This window comes from Trichoderma citrinoviride (assembly GCF_003025115.1).
Source record: "Trichoderma citrinoviride strain TUCIM 6016 unplaced genomic scaffold BBK36scaffold_3, whole genome shotgun sequence".
In the NCBI taxonomy this organism is placed as follows: domain Eukaryota; kingdom Fungi; phylum Ascomycota; class Sordariomycetes; order Hypocreales; family Hypocreaceae; genus Trichoderma; species Trichoderma citrinoviride.
Genome location: NW_020194711.1, coordinates 2,694,939 through 2,710,390, shown reverse-complemented (window position 1 = coordinate 2,710,390; position 15,452 = coordinate 2,694,939). Strand labels below are relative to the sequence as shown.

At 52.1% G+C, this 15,452-nt stretch overlaps 4 protein-coding genes and 1 non-coding gene across 5 annotated transcripts; 2 read left to right on the top strand and 3 right to left on the bottom strand.

Moving 5' to 3' along the window:
• Positions 1-1,835: 1,835 nt before the first annotated feature.
• BBK36DRAFT_155864 (methyltransferase) lies at positions 1,836-3,261 on the bottom strand (the record flags this gene model as incomplete). Its single annotated transcript, XM_024897642.1, has 4 exons — positions 1,836-2,310; positions 2,382-2,592; positions 2,741-2,770; positions 2,874-3,261. The coding sequence occupies 4 exons, from the start codon at positions 3,259-3,261 to the stop codon at positions 1,836-1,838; spliced, it is 1,104 nt and encodes a 367-aa protein (XP_024752517.1).
• A 4,364-nt stretch (positions 3,262-7,625) lies between these two features.
• On the bottom strand, positions 7,626-9,078 carry BBK36DRAFT_1112489 (hypothetical protein; the record flags this gene model as incomplete). The annotated part of the gene is made up of 2 exons (XM_024889812.1): positions 7,626-8,721; positions 8,816-9,078. The coding sequence occupies 2 exons, from the start codon at positions 9,076-9,078 to the stop codon at positions 7,626-7,628; spliced, it is 1,359 nt and encodes a 452-aa protein (XP_024752516.1).
• A 1,908-nt stretch (positions 9,079-10,986) lies between these two features.
• On the top strand, positions 10,987-12,279 carry BBK36DRAFT_1193520 (UROD/MetE-like protein; the record flags this gene model as incomplete). The annotated part of the gene is made up of 2 exons (XM_024896816.1): positions 10,987-11,775; positions 11,858-12,279. The coding sequence occupies exons 1-2, from the start codon at positions 11,010-11,012 to the stop codon at positions 12,277-12,279; spliced, it is 1,188 nt and encodes a 395-aa protein (XP_024752515.1). The 5' UTR covers positions 10,987-11,009.
• An 817-nt stretch (positions 12,280-13,096) lies between these two features.
• Positions 13,097-13,882, top strand: BBK36DRAFT_1112253 (hypothetical protein; the record flags this gene model as incomplete). The annotated part of the gene is made up of 1 exon (XM_024889790.1): positions 13,097-13,882. The coding sequence occupies one exon, from the start codon at positions 13,097-13,099 to the stop codon at positions 13,880-13,882; it is 786 nt and encodes a 261-aa protein (XP_024752514.1).
• A 486-nt stretch (positions 13,883-14,368) lies between these two features.
• Positions 14,369-14,442, bottom strand: BBK36DRAFT_t49. The gene has a single exon. It is a non-coding gene; the product is annotated as a tRNA-Asn (tRNA).
• Between the last annotated feature and the right edge of the window lie 1,010 nt (positions 14,443-15,452).

The window sequence follows — 15,452 nt, the reverse complement described above, 5'->3', positions numbered from 1 at the left end:
CACAGAAGGAACAGTATCAGAACAATAACCGGATCATATTCTCAAGGCTTGGACGTTGGGTAGTAGTATAGACCCCTAACCTCGTTTTGGGGGAATGTCGCGACACATTTATTCCTGGATAGGCCAGGTTTTGGATATTATACAGAAAGTGAGTAGGTGCGAAAGCAGAATAATCCCCCGAATAGAAGAACCATATGCTCAATCGTCTTTCCGCCATGTCTCTCTCCTATGAGCCAGACCGTTGGAGTATCTGGCTAGACCCAAACAATATACTTCGCTGCCATCCCCCTCACCTATTTGGCTAACATATGGCATCATTTTTGCGCAAGTAGTCTCCTTTTCGTTTCTTCTCGTTGATAATCGTCATGCCAGGACCCTGCACTTGTTCACGTAAATACGCCAAGTCCACATCATTTTGCCCAAAAGTAGATCATGAGTCTTCATATACCACTGTTTATAGTATATAGATCCTGAGCATTTCCTGGAAATTGCGACTCAACTTCGCATCATAGGCGTATTGTCGTACACACGATGCAACAATTCCTTTCTCTCTTCAAGGATGGACAAGCTTTGCGCTATATCGTGAACACATCCTAACCACCAAGTACATGCCTACACATGAACTTGAACTAACCGACCACAAGAACCATCATTCATGCTAGCAATGATCAATGAACGTCTCACTTGATTCCATTACCGAATCAGCCTAACTCAGCTTGTACCCCAATCCAGACATGGAAGAGCACATCCATCCTATCAAGTCTGGTACGTTTTCATCTCTCAAGATTATCCTCTCCTCACGACATCCCAGTCCCATATCCTGGTATTACCCTTTCGTCAATTTACTATTACACTGATATAAGTTACTCTTATTCGACAACCATTACCTTCAATCACACAGACATAAGTCAAATTTCCACAACCCTCCTCCCCATAACCTACACAATCTCCTTCAGATCCCCACTTCAACCTCTTGACAGCGGCTGAGCAAAAAGCAAACAAGCCCCAACCTGATCTCTCACTGGGCCTTACTGCGTCGGGATAATGTAGACTTGTCTTAGAGCCAGGCGGTAAATCTCTACAAGCACTTGCCTCTGACAAGTACCTTGGATCCTCACCTTGCGGAACGCATCCAGGAATCTCGGATTTCCGACTCTTTCTCCGCCGATATACCACGTATGGTGTGAAACACAAGATTCACCCTAGATGTCGGCTTTTTTTTTTCTTTTTCTTTTTCTTTTTTTTACCTCGGTAGGCCGCTACTACTTGTAGCTGCTACGTATCTTCGGGCGTGCGCTGGAACTTGCTCTTGAGAAGTAGGTAGAGGTTGACGAACTGCTGTGTCTAGGTAGCCAAGTTTAGCTCTACGTACATGGAGACCGCATCGTCAACAAGAACAGCCATGTGGTAAGTATGCAATTCGGGCGTGAATATTGCATGCACACCGGAAACTACCTAGTTACACTTGCTCGCTATTAGACCTATGTCAGGAATAAGGCTTTATTCTCGACAATGCAGCAACCTCCCACGTCATATGCAGCCACAGTTGCCAGTGAACAATCCCACCGTGCGCCAGATCAACCATCATTTACCATATGCATCCCAAGATATTCCTATAAAAAGCATCTCTGTGTATCAAGGGGCTGTACAATGATCCTTAGGAGGATAACGCTCCCCTTTCTATCCAGTGATGTCCGCGAGGAAGACACATTATCGAATAATGTTCCATCTCAGACACTGCTAATTAAAGTGAGCAAATTATGTAGCCTGGACTCTATATCATTCATCATCATATATATACAAAAAAGCCTCGTTGAGCGGAAAGGGACAGGCAATCAAGCAGCATCCAAGGGCTTGTGGCCGTATATGGTGTGAAAAGGAAAGTATGAGTGGAACTTGGGTATACCATTGTGCTCTGCAATGATAGACTTGCGGACCTCAACGAGGAACATTTCGATCTGGATCGTGGTCCATCCCAATCCGTGATGAAGTGGCCGCCTGGCTAGCCCAACAAGCCCCCACATGATGACATCTCGTAGAATGTGGCCGCACTCCTGGAGACGCCTCAGCTTTGGCCACGGGCCATTCGGGCACTTGAGGTCTATCTGGTGGATGCCCTGGAAACCAGCAGCAGCGAGCTCGTCTTTAACGTTGAGGATCCCGTGGAGATTCGAGCCGAGGGCGGCAAGGCCGTCCCCCAGGTATCGTAAGAAATCACGCCAGGCATATGGCTGGTTGCATGAATCGTCGTCACAGGCAGCAACATAGTGGAATTCCTGGATCTCGACAAAGCCACCGGGCTTCAAGTGCCTGAAAGTGAGACAACTCTTGTTAGTTAGGTGCATAGGTAGTTCGAGTGCTGAAGATACGGGCAGACTTGCTTGTAAATCCGACTCCACAGCTCAGCCCGATTCTTTATGGAGTGGCAGGTGTGGCGGATGTGGATAAAATCAAAAGAGTTTTCGGGATACGTCCACCCCGCTTCATGTTCGATATCGTCGACAACGAACAACACGTTCTCTGGGACCCAATCGGGCTGGATGGGTGATAAATCCATGCCATGAAATGTTGTCTTGGGATACATGTCGGCCACTAGAAGACGGCGTCAGACGATGAATTGCACGCGGGGAAAACGCATAAGACAGAGAACAGTAGGAGGATGATCTCGTCCTTTTCTCATGAAGTGTGCAAGTCTGACAAACTCAGCCGATAACAAGTTGAACCATCATTGGTAACTCACTTTCAATAGGCCATTTCCCTGTTCCAGTACCTGTTTTCCTAACGTTAGTACAGGAATGGGTGCGTCGAAGCCACGTTTGGAAATGAAAGGAGGTTGAGGGTGGATATTTCGGGAAACTGCTCCTGAGGCTCACCTAAATCGAGGACTTCGGCACCAGGCTGTTGCAGCCGCTCATGAACGGGAGCATAAAAGTATACACCCTCGCAAAGGTGAATGGTCAAATGATGCTTCAGGTCGTCACGGTACTGTTCTGTCTCGTCGTTGGGGAAGGCGTATTGCCCGGCATGATACGCATGGTACCGTAGGCCTCCGTCGATGATGTGCTGGCGAATGCTCTCGGTGAGACTCCGCGTATCGTCGTAGCTGTCCTCATCCTGAACATATTCGCCTTGCTCCAGATGTCTGATACGGAGAGCCTCTTGAGATGTACCTACGGTGATGGCTGAACTGGTAGAGGTGGGCGATGGAGGGCGGCCGAGGCGGGTTGGGATTGGCTCGCTGCTTGCATCGTCATCGGTCATTGTGTCTTTGTTGGAAAGGGAGGCGGAAGGCGGGGTGAAGTCGTATGCAGTAGGTAAATTCATATAGACGTGGGGCTGTATGCGAGAGTATGCGAGAATCGAGTGTGCAAGTAGAAGGACACACTAAAGATTCTGATGGCTGATTGTATGTATATCGAGGAGATGGGTAAGAATGAGATTCAAAAAATTGCCTTTGAACGACTGAAGATGGGTAGCCGGCCGTATCTGTGAGACAAACTCTGCAGGTGGCGGTTGGCGGTGCCGTGATCGAAATCGAAACCAAGATCGGCCTGGAGCCTCAAGTACGATGTTGACCGGCGGCAGGCTAGGATAATTTCAACACTGGATCGGGCTGTAGATAGATGAGAAGCAGCCGTAGGTGGACAATTACTGCATCATCCAGCCTCCCGGGGGGGCAACGCCGACTAAAGTACCTGTATGCTTCTCACAGAGCGTTTTTGATCAGACGGCGCTAGGCCCGGCCCACGGAGACAAATTCTGGAGCCTCTGCTGGGTCCTGCTGTCCAAGTAGAGGACGGACAGGTTGCTATCGTGCTGCCAGTGTCGAGGAATGCAGTGCGGCGGCAGCCTCGTGCAGTAGCGCTGCAGACCAGCAACGCGGCGGATAGTTTTCACGTCTCGGTCTTGGCCGGCCGTGGTACAAGTCGGCGCCGGGCACGGCGTTCGGCAGGGAGTCGGGGGGGGAGGCTGGAAGCTGGCACGATCGATCAGCAAGAGACGGCCTCAGTCGTGATTGTTCCAGTTGCCGTCGGGCGGGCTGTTGGTTGCAAGTGGAAGAAGGACGAGACAGAAACCCCTTCTAACTGTCTCGCAGCACCACTCAGACAGGGGGACGAGTCAAAGCAGATGAGCTTAATACGCAGGGCGACGTTATACCGGGTCGTGCTCTGGGAGCGGAGTCCTCCGTCCGCGGTGCCAGGAACATGGGGAAGCTGACGTTGGCAGGGGGCGGACCGTAGGGATCCTCGGGGTTCGACACAGCACAGCATCAACGAGGGTTTGCGCACATCGATAGAGGCAACTGATGAGGCTGAGGGCCCACGGTTCGTGGATCGATCCACGGTCTTGGGGTCTGCGAACTAGCAAGGAGAGAAAGGGGGGGGGAACGAAGGGAACCTTATCAGATGAAGTATATCGGATCGACCGCCTCGTGATGGGTACAATGGTCGAGAGATTGCAACAACTCGGCACTCTTGCTCCGGCTCCGCAGTCCGGTATTCGCATGCTGTTCCATACTGGTTGGTACACGTACTCTGTGGGCGCTTGCAACCATTTGCTCCCTGCTTATTTACAAGCTTGAGCACTGCCGGCCATGGGCTCTCGGGCCCATTCAGGACGCTAGCAGTGCCTGCTTGCCCTGCCGTCATGCAGAATGCTATTCTTCCGAGCAGAACATTTTATGTCGCCGGTGTCGATGCTCCCTCAGGCCATGTCCAGCAACGGGGTAACCAACATGTCCTTGGAGAGTGTACCCGTGGAATGTACGGACTCACCTTTGAAATCCGGGAAGAGCATAGAGTCGTGAAGCTTGGAGCGGCTGCTCATGACTATAATTTCTAGCGCACGCCAGTGGCTGAAGCCTCAACCCGACTGCTTGCGCTCTCCCGCATGGCGGCGCTTGCACTCCGTCGAAGCTGGCGCCCCGTCGACTCGGTCCGTGAGATGGCGTGACTGTATTGTAGCGGCAGGATGTCATTGGTCGCAGCCTCGTCTGATTCGGAGCAGGATGCATCATTCATCCAAGTTCCGGAGACATACCAAGCTTGATTTCTGATGTTCCGAGTCGATCGATGCCGCATGATTCAGCGACATTCTTTGTTCTTTCCGTGCCGTGTCTATGAATAGGATGAAGCGCCTGAAACGCAACGAGTTGGACGAATGCGGCATGCCAAGCCAACAGGCCAGACTGCTCCTGTACAAGTACGGACCAAGGTCGAGGGAAACGAAAGGCCAACAACTGTTGCAGACTCTGTATTGCTCAGTATTCACTTTGGACAGCAATTGTTCTTTCGGCTCGCGATCGATGGTGATGGTTGGGATGGCATGTATTACTGTACTCTCATTACCTTAGTCAACCAATTGGAAGGAAGAGGTCTTGCAACTTCCAGATGGAATCATGTATGTAGGCCAGCAAGTGCTTGGTCATGCCTTCCTGCATCCGTCTGCACTTGCATCTCACTTGCACCTTCTCGATTGCCGGCATCCAGTCATAGCGGATTCTTCGTCCGTGATAGCGCCTGCTTCAAGACGCCCGCGCTTCGTACGGCAGGTGCAAGGTCTTGTCCACTCCCATTCCTCCGTAACTTACCTACCTACTCTGAATTGCATTCATTCCCAATTCACCATCACTGCCTTTTCTTCTCATCCTGGGAATTCGTCTCACCATCTCATCAACCAGACCGGGCCAGGCTTCCTTCCGCTAGGTTGCCTTTGTTTTCCTAACTTATGCAGAGATGCTTCAGCGCTTTGCTCCTTCAACATGGCAGGATTGTTGAATCAAGAAAAGCCTGTCGACGACCAAATGCACCAGCAAGTCAATCTCTAATACCAAGTTGCAGATCGCACCCTTTGACCGCTGGATCCACGACGCAATAGGAACTCCTCTTCTTGCGGATCGACTACTAGTAGTAGTACTATCTGCGGATATTACAGGCAGCCCTTTTCTTCCCTGGCCGCTCCCCTAGTCAGGTTACGGCCCCCGTCTCCTCTCGAGGCCCTCTTTTCGCATCCCCTCTCGGCTTCGACGCTTCAAGCCGACCCGACAGAAGGGAACGCTAGGCGCCTCCTCTTGTCTGCTTGGACTCGTCTTACCCACCTTGAAAGGATGGCATGGGCAGCTATGCCAAATTAGAGCCACAAGCCGGGCGGGGGAGGATGAAATATCCTACGGCTATGGCGGCCCCTACGAAACAGTACGTGCTACAGGGCACAAGATGCAAAGTCTTGCAATTGCTCATCGAGGCTGGTCCGAGGTAGGCATTTCAGGTCATCAGGCTGCTCCGAATCTTTGGTGGCCCAAGCTTTGGGGACCCGTCCACAGAGCGGATGGAGATGCTGCTGAGTCGAGATGGTGGACCAGAGTCTCCATCGTCTCGGCTGCTTACGGGCGAGCGCCGGCTTTACCAATCCTGTTTGCCTGTGCTGGCAGCCCCTAACGACGCTTAGTGGTGAGGGTCCTGCAATCAAAGATGCAATCCTTCAGATTACCAAAGCTTTGGGAAGAATCAAGACACAGATAGCCTATGGTAATTATAGTCCAGGCGTATGCCTATCCCGGCTTTGGAATGAAAGGGTGTATACACCCGATGCTTCGAACAAAGCTTCCTCCGGTATTCCCATTTACGTTGAGCTGAATTGACGACCACTACATACACCCTGGTCCACTTCGATAGACTGACTTCGACAGATTGAGGTTTGAAGAGCAGGCTTTTGGCACAAGTTCCAGTCTGCTCTTATGACATTTGTTGGTCGATGCTTTGCATACGGGGAACTTGCTCATGTCATCGAGCTCCTAGACCGCAATATGGCCCGAGTGACGTCTATTTAGAGACGCTGAGTAAATTCCAGGTGCATCCAACAGACAATCGAGCCACAGATTTTCGTTGCGTATCGTTCGATTTCCCACCTGCCAGGACGGAATGGGGCGTCCCCAGATCAGGTTGAGGCCAACATTACATATCTGTATGCGAGTCAGACTATCGAACCATGAGATTGGGATAGGCCTACCAACTGGCGTTGGATAAAGTTTGCATCCCCAGATCCAAGACAGTGGTACCTATTGCTACGTTTAGCATAACCGCATGTGTCCAGTATCATCAGTCTAGCCTCAACATTTCTTTATCATCAGCAGAACCGTAGCTCATGCGGGAGTTTCCCAATCGCATCACGCTGTTCCTTCCTGCTCTCAAAGAGACCGGGACTCTCCGATGTAGACCTGTAATATGGGCTACTTTCACACCTATTCAATGGGCATTTTCTTGTTCCTTCTTGGTGTGATGAATCCAGTGGTTTTGAAGCAAACTGATCTTGGTACATTAGCTGTGATGAACTGTTTGATAGAGCCATAGAATACTTCTATATCAGCAAGTAGAGATGAGCTCATCATTTGGCAACTCAGTCAGTAAGGAGATGATTTGTCTTAATGATAGTCGTCAGAGGGGTCATAAAAGTCCCCCTGCTTAACAGTACACAGAATGTTTTTGTCCAGTAAAATCAACAGTATAACTCCAAGTTCCCTCCAGCGGAGCAATGACGTGTCCTGCTATATCATAGTCATCTCAGATCCTTCATTTCAAACAGAATGGCAGTCTCTGGCTCATCTATAGCCCCTTTTCGATTCAAAACTACAGAAAGACGACAAAGCTCAGCAAGACACTGAAAACAGTAGCGCCCAGCTTTGTCGAGCCAGCGACGACAGGAGCCCCAGTCGGACGAGGCAAGCCGTGGCCGTTCGTAGGAGCAACAGGCTGAGCATAAGACGCCTCGTGGTGCTGCGTAGGGAAAGGAGGCTCAGTCTTGGACAGGGGAGGAGGCGGGACAGGACACGCCAGACCGCTGCTGCAGAGAGGTTGAGGATGGCAGTCCGTGCCAGACTCGCCGCAGACTCGGAACTCGTGGCAGCCCTCCTCCTCTCCGCCCTCGCAAACCTCGTGCCGGCACTCGGTGGTGCCCCTGCAGACGAAGTTTCGGCGGCATTCGTCGCCCCAGCACGGCTCCTTTGCGCAGTTGCCGTCGTAGCAGACAACCTTGGTGTCGTTGCACTCGTCGTCGTCGTTGGCGGCGCACTGGCGATAGCGGCACTCGCTGCCGCTGTCGTCGCAGACGACAAGCCTGTGCCACTCGTCATCCGTGTCGGCGCAGATCTCGGTATGGCAGCTCTCGCCGTTGCAGACAACGCGCTGGCGCTGACAGTGCAGTTCGCCGCCGTCGCCATCGTCGCGGCAGGGCTCTTCTGGGGCGCAGTGGTCGCCGTAGCAGATGATCTTCTTCCGGTGCCATTCGGGCGTTGGGCAGAGCTCGGTGGTGAGGGTCACGGCCTGGGTGACCTTGTTGCCGATGGGGCAGTGAGGCACGCCGGGGGCGCAGGATGTGATGGTGCTGGTTGTGGTGCTGGTGATTGTGTGTGTGTAAGTCCGCTGAGAAGGAGGATGAGGGGGTTGAGTGGAAGACTTCCATCCGTTGTTTTGATGAGGAGGATCGTGAGCCCAGGCGTGCTCGTGTTCGTGGCCGTCATCGTGATGGTATTCGAGATCTTCGCCGAGTCTGATGTACAAGCTCAGGATAACGGAAAGAGGCCGTTCTTTCTCACGGGCGAGCCGGGCTGCTGCGGTGAGGCCGCCGCAGGTCTGGCACTCGTCTCCAGGACAAGGGGTATCGCACAGGTCAGCGTCAACTTTGCCCGCGGTTTCCATGTCGAGCTCATCACCACAGTAGCAGTCCCTATAAAAGCAAATATCATCAGCATGAGGATCAGAAGAGGTAGATAATATACTAGTGCAGCTGGGATGATAAGACAAAAGGCACACAAACTTACGTGTTATAAGTGCCAAAGAACCTGCCGGGACAGCTCGCCGCGCAGAAATCAAGGTTCATAAAGTCCGTAGAGACGACCTTTCGGAAGAGAGGGAATCCGGCCGTTGACGCCGCACATCCGACGAATCTGAAGTCGCCGATGACCCATGGCTGGTGGGCAGTGTCGTCTTTGTGAGTGTGAGAGTGGGAGTGGGGGGCCGACGAGTTGCTGTAATGGCCGAGGGTGAGCTGGGCGCCCAGGGCGATGATTAAGGGGAGGTGCATAGTCGGGACCAGGGAGAAAAGGTTTGACCTAAGTGTGGATGAAGGATCTCGGGTTTGCAAAAGAGGGCAATGCAGAGACTTTGCTGGGTTGCTGGCCGGGTTGAACGATAGACGCCTTGATGAGGAAGTAATCTGTCTGCCAGAGAGGAAGAGAGAGTATCATCATTTATAAGGCCTGGGAATAACAGTTGCAGCCTTGCCAGGCGCGTCAAGAACATCGACACAATCCATCTTGAAGAATGTTCATGCGGCAGCCAACACCAGGCCCGTCATGCACGAGCCTCCATCGCGAAGAGCGTGTATCCCTCGAGGCCTCTTTGGCGTGTCAGCATTCTCTACCCACTCATGCAGATACTGCTAGTACCCAAGGCCTATCCTCAGTTTCCTTCATAGCATTCTTCGAGTCCGTCTTGCCTCTTGTGCCAAAAGCCGTCTCAGATCCCACGAACATGGAGGTGCCAACTCACGATAAGCTGAGATTTTCTGACGTATGATGAACGGGCAAGGAATTTCCGCCCCCGTCTTACGAAGATAGAGCTTGTTATAGAAGAGCATTTCGAACTAGAATAGTATAGATGCAGAGAAACATTGAAGTCCAGATACCAAACGGTCCGGCATGCACCCAGCGTCACGTTAACAATGGTAATGCGGGATTGCAGCAAGGGAGTGTTAGTTCAGCTATCCCCACGAAGACATTGGTTTCACTTGATTGAGAGATAAACTTGAAGAACAAAACGCGTGGAGTTGTGAGACAAAATCGCGTCGATGTGGGAAACTGTCGCCAGGGTTATGAAACACCATTTACTATTCTACAAAGTAGAAGGCCCTGTAAAGAAGCTCGAGGGAAAATGAGGCTATACTCACCTGGAGGTCTTATGAACGGATCGGATAGCTCAGTATGAAGCGCATATGCTTACTACTATATTCCAATGTTCTTATCAAAGTAAGGTATGAGAAACGAAAATGGGAAGACAGGAGAGGTTCAAGTGAGTGATGCATCACCTTGCGAATGAAGTGAGTGTACTGCCAATGAACTGCCTCGAAAGGTAGCTGTCTAAACAAATGTATAGCGACCCTTTCTATTGTGAGGATCAAGTTGTTCGAGTACACTTACTCAATCGCCAATATTAAGGCTCTTGCTCAATTATCCGCGGAGCTCGTTACGTCCAGCTGTTAAGTAAAGGGGAGTCAGATCCAGTCCAATCATTTGATGCATCTCAAAGTCCCATCGTGAATATCGCGACAAAGGCCCACCGCAAAACCTGTAATAAAGACTTTAGTACTACGTATGACTCTCAAGGGTCCCGGTATCCAATGCCGTCTCTTCTTGACCTTTCGTCCAAGAGAAACTGGAGCCACAGCATCTCGTTTCGTCGGTACATCAAATCCCCGCGCGAAAATAGCCTCAAAACCCGCCCATCGCATCCCACATCCAAACGACTTTATCCGGAAATAAGGACGGAAACCATGCCCAAGAAAGCGAGAGCAAGTAATTTTTTCCAGCCTTGCGAGCATAGACAATCGACCCAACAGCCATCTTCGATCGAGGATTGCCGATGCTAAATCCCGGAGTAAAACGCTTTGAGTTGCTCCTCACGAAAACCCTGCAAGCTTGCGGCACACATCACAGCTGAAACCCACATGTTCATGCGGAGACTGTGGTGATTCGCGCCTGTGTGAACGGATTCGTGTGAGGGACGGTTGGGAGCGGGGAAAGAGATTGGAGATGGAGGTTGTGGAGTGTATATGTTGCCACTGCTAACAGCGGCAAAGCGGCTATTTGATCGTCATGAATCAAGACGTTGGGTATTTGCAGAGCAAACATATATGAAGGCTCATCAGCGCCAATATCACAGCGGCTTCTTACACAAGTACAAGTTCGTGAGGTGGAAGCAAACCGTTTGTGAAACCAACCATAGCAGAGCGCAAACATGACGAGACTCCCCTTTCACGCCGACCACATCGGCTCCCTCATCCGGCCAGACCATGTGTCCGACACCCAGAAACAATTCGACGAAGGCAAAATCACCGCCGAAGACCTGCGCCTAGTCCAGCAATCAGCCATCAAGGAAGCCGTCAAGAAACAGCTGCACAATAACGTACGAGCCCTCTCGTCCGGCGAGTTCGACCGCAAGTACTACTTCTCAGGCTTCTTCGAGAAGCTCGGCGGCTTCCGCGAGGTCAGCCCCGTGCCATGGGACCTCGCCCGCCTCTCCGCGCCGCCCATCGCCGCGCTCAAAAAGTCCGGGCAGCAGTACCCCATGGCCGCCATCTGCGAGGGCAAGATCCGCTACGAGAGCAGCCCGTATCTGGATAACTGGCGGCTGCTACGCGATACCCTGCCGCAGGAGCAGTGGGCGGAGTGCAAGTTCACCATGCCCCCGCCGTGCTATTTCCACCTGAGGCTGGCTCCCGGCAAGTGCTATAGTCCGTCGGCATATGCTTCTGACGAAGACTTCTTTGCGGATCTGGCTGTGGCGTATCAGAAGGAGATCAAGACGTTGTATGACGAGGGACTGCGGAACCTTCAGATCGATGACCCGACGTTGGCGTATTTCTGCTCGGATGAGATGCTGGAATCGTTGCGCAGTGAGGGCGTGAATCCGGATGAACTGTTTGAGCTTTACCTGAAAGCTCACAACGACTGTATCGCGGGTCGTCCCGAGGATCTTCATGTTGGACTTCACATCTGCAGAGGTGAGTAATGTCACTGACATACCAACATCTTCACGTCAGAGCCCTTTCGTTTGTAGCTCACAACAACTAATGATTTGAATAGGCAACTTTTCCAAATCGCTTCACTTCAGTGAGGGGTCGTATGAGAAGATCGCCGAGCGTTTCTTCAAGGTCCTCAACTACGACACCTTCTTCCTCGAGTACGACAATGCCAGATCCGGCGGCTTCGAGCCGTTGCGCTTCCTACCAAAAGGCAAGAACGTCGTCCTCGGTGTGGTGACGACGAAGGAACCCGAGCTCGAGGACCCTCAGGAAATCAAGCGACGTGTCCTGGAAGCCGCAAAAATCATTGCAGACGGTCAACAGCGCAGCGTCGAGGAGGCCATGGAGAACATTGGCATCAGCCCGCAGTGCGGCTTTGCCAGCGTGGCCGTTGGCGCCGAGGGCATGACGGAGGAGAAGATGTTTGCGAAGCTGAGGCTGGTGAAGGACGTTGCAAAGGAGCTTTGGCCGGATCGGCCTTAGAGCTTGGAGAGGGCTGTGTAAGTATTTCCGTAGCCCAATACCATTGATTTGGCGTCTTACTTTACGGGTTCTAGAGCTCAGTGTAAGTGGTTGGTGAGAGGAGCAGAGCTGTCGACACCTGCATGCTTCGATGTGAGCAACGTACGATATCAATGCATTCCCGTTACAGCTGCATGTACTTCGTAACAACTGTCAGATAAGCCCTCATACCGTTGTGACTATTGGCGATTTGCTCCCGGTTCGTACGCCTAGATGGTATGGTCAAGGGAGGATGACTCCTCGTTTCTGCAAACGAAATGTAAGACGAAATACGTCCGCCTATTCGCTCCATCACAACCCACTTATGTACTGATGACTTCTCAGCTAGACGACTCCTGCATCGCATCCTTCAAATAGCCTTACCCCTAAGTTAGTATTTAAGGTCGTCGCCATAAGCCCTAGCCATGAATAGGCAAACCGCTTGTCCATTTGAAGGAAAACGAGGGTTTATGTATTGGGTATCGTGCATTTCATACAAGCCCGAGGGCCCGAAGTGCGTCTGCGAGTTCCGCTAGGCCACCTGCAGGTCGACTAACATGCTGTCCCATTAATATATGCCAATGAGTAATGTTGAATAATGACCTACTATATAGCCCTGCCTTTCCGACTATCAACTGATAAGTAGGGAATCACTGGAAGGTCGAAGAGTTGGTAGTTTCAAACACTCACTCATTATCTTGATCTGCCAGCTTGCCCGAGCCCATTGCTTGTTCCTGCAGCCACCATGCGGTTCCTTTCTGATACCATGGGCCCAGATCGGCGAGCTCTCGGCCCTCAGATGCAGGTCATCGCCGCTGGCCTCCCACGATGCGCAACCTCTTCGCTTCAGGCTGCCCTGGAGTCTTCTCATCTGGGATATTTTCCCTGCATGCACATGGCCCATGTGATGCCCAGCAACGAGCGAGCCGAACGCGTCCTCGAAGCCATGCGGGAAAATGATAAGGAGAAGCGACAGGCACTTCTGCACAAGATTTTTGATGGCTACCAGGCCACTGCCGACTTCCCTGGCTTCTGGTTCATCGATGATCTCATGGACATGTATCCAGACGCCAAGCTGGTCTTGAACCAGCGAAAGGGAGGCGACGAGTCTTGGCTACAGAGCTGGAACAGCAGCATTGCGTTCTTCCGCACCTGGACGTATCTGTTGCTCTGCCTGCCCGTGAAGAACGATCGTCTTCACTGGCATATGCACTATATAGCAAAGAAGCAAATGGGAGAGCGATGGCACACAAACGACCTGGACGGCTTCTATGATGCATACCAGAAGTTCGTGCTCGAAGAGGCCAGGAAGCGGAACCGCGAGGTTTTGACTTGGACAGCCGAGGACGGCTGGGAGCCGCTGTGCAAGTTCTTGGGCAAAGATGTTCCAAAGGAGGCGTTTCCCTGGGTCAATGACGCCGCAACCATGAAGTTCATCCAGAGGATCCTCATCGCGAGAGGAGTGGCATCGTGGCTAGCGATCCTTGGCGGTGCTTATGCGGCATGGACGTATGGACCATCTCTTGTGCAGAATGCATCGGTTCTTGTCCAGCACTTGCTGCGGCAATCTCGTCAGCTGCTGTAAAGGAGGTTGGCTGAGGATCTCTGGGTACTCATCTCGAGCCGAGATTGCCAGTTCACAGACGGAGTGTGATGCGGAATAGAGAGGACAGCCAGGGACAACATGGTGACTAAGGAGCTGTATATCGAGACGATGCTCGAGGGCGAGTTGTTGAATGAGACAAAATGAGTTTGCAGCAATAAAGACAGCACAGGGCACGTGTTAGATGAACAACCATGTCTTCAGGTTGTTCCAGTCAGCTGCTCTGCAGGTGCGACCTACAGTTGATGCCAAAAATGACATGCAGTACATACAGTAAGGGGGCAGGTGCCACTGCTCCGCCTGCCGTGCGAGCGGCGATCAAGCGAAATGACGTCCACGAATGCATGAGACTGAAAAAGAAGGAAGGAGACAAGCTTCCCCGACATCAACTACACCGCGATTATGCCAATGTCCAAGAGCCGCTGTATCAGAATCATCGTCAACTGGCAAAAAAAGAACGTGATGCATCTCCTCCGGGAAGGCTCGAACTTCCAACCTCCTGATTAACAGTCAGACGCGCTAGCCAATTGCGCCACAGAGGAAATCAATTATTGATTTTGCATCACCAATCTTGCCTTATACACACATTGCCATATTATTCATGTGCACTCACTGCTGTTCTGTTAACACTGTCACTTGCTGTTTGCTCTTCCCATTCAATCGGGGTCCTCCGCATCTTACATGTGATGCTGATGAGCCCTATCCTGTGCTGCGTATAAATGCAATCATTGACACGTGAATGCCCCTCGATCCGGCCGTTCACCGGTCTTCCATCTTCCGCACATACCAGCGTCTCTCCTTGCCGTCACTCCTCGTCAACAACCCCCCAGGTCACTGCCTATTACATACATACAACCGGAAATCACTTTAACCTCTACTAATAATATCCCTAAGGTACAACCCCTCCCCAGCCTCAAGGTAGGTAGACACCACGCTGCGTCATCCCCAGCTCCCGAAGCCACGCTTACAGCCGCTTCAGGCTCAGTCTCAGTCACGAGCACACCAACCGCCGCATTCGCCATTTGCGGGGGAGTCTCACCAGCTCTCAACTCCCACGTACCGCTGCAACTTGCACGGCACCGGCCGGCTTTTCCTCCCACCACAACGGCCACGCTTCTTCCGCTTTCAGCATCTCAGGTGCCCGCCCTGCGACTGAATACCAGAGTACATGCTGGTCACGGCTCACACGACACGCCCATCCCACCCGTTTGCCCTCTTGCCGGTCCCCTTTAATTGCCGTCCTCGACCACAAATTTACCAGGTGCAGGCAGGCGAATAACTTGCTGCTGATCCCTGCCGAAAGGCTGCGCTGCCACCGGAACTTTGGCCGCTTAGAGGCGTTTCTGCGCATCGCCGTCGCCGCCATCGTCTTCTTTTTATCGCCGTTCCGTCCAAGGACCCTGAGGCTGGGCTGGGGCTGGCTCTCGTGCCGGGTCGCAAACAAAAAGGGCTGCTGGGCTGAAGCTGCCGTTGAGCCCAAAGCCTTTTCTCCCAACTCAGACATCCATCCCTACCTTACCTTACCTGATTACTCTACCTTACCCAAGGCACC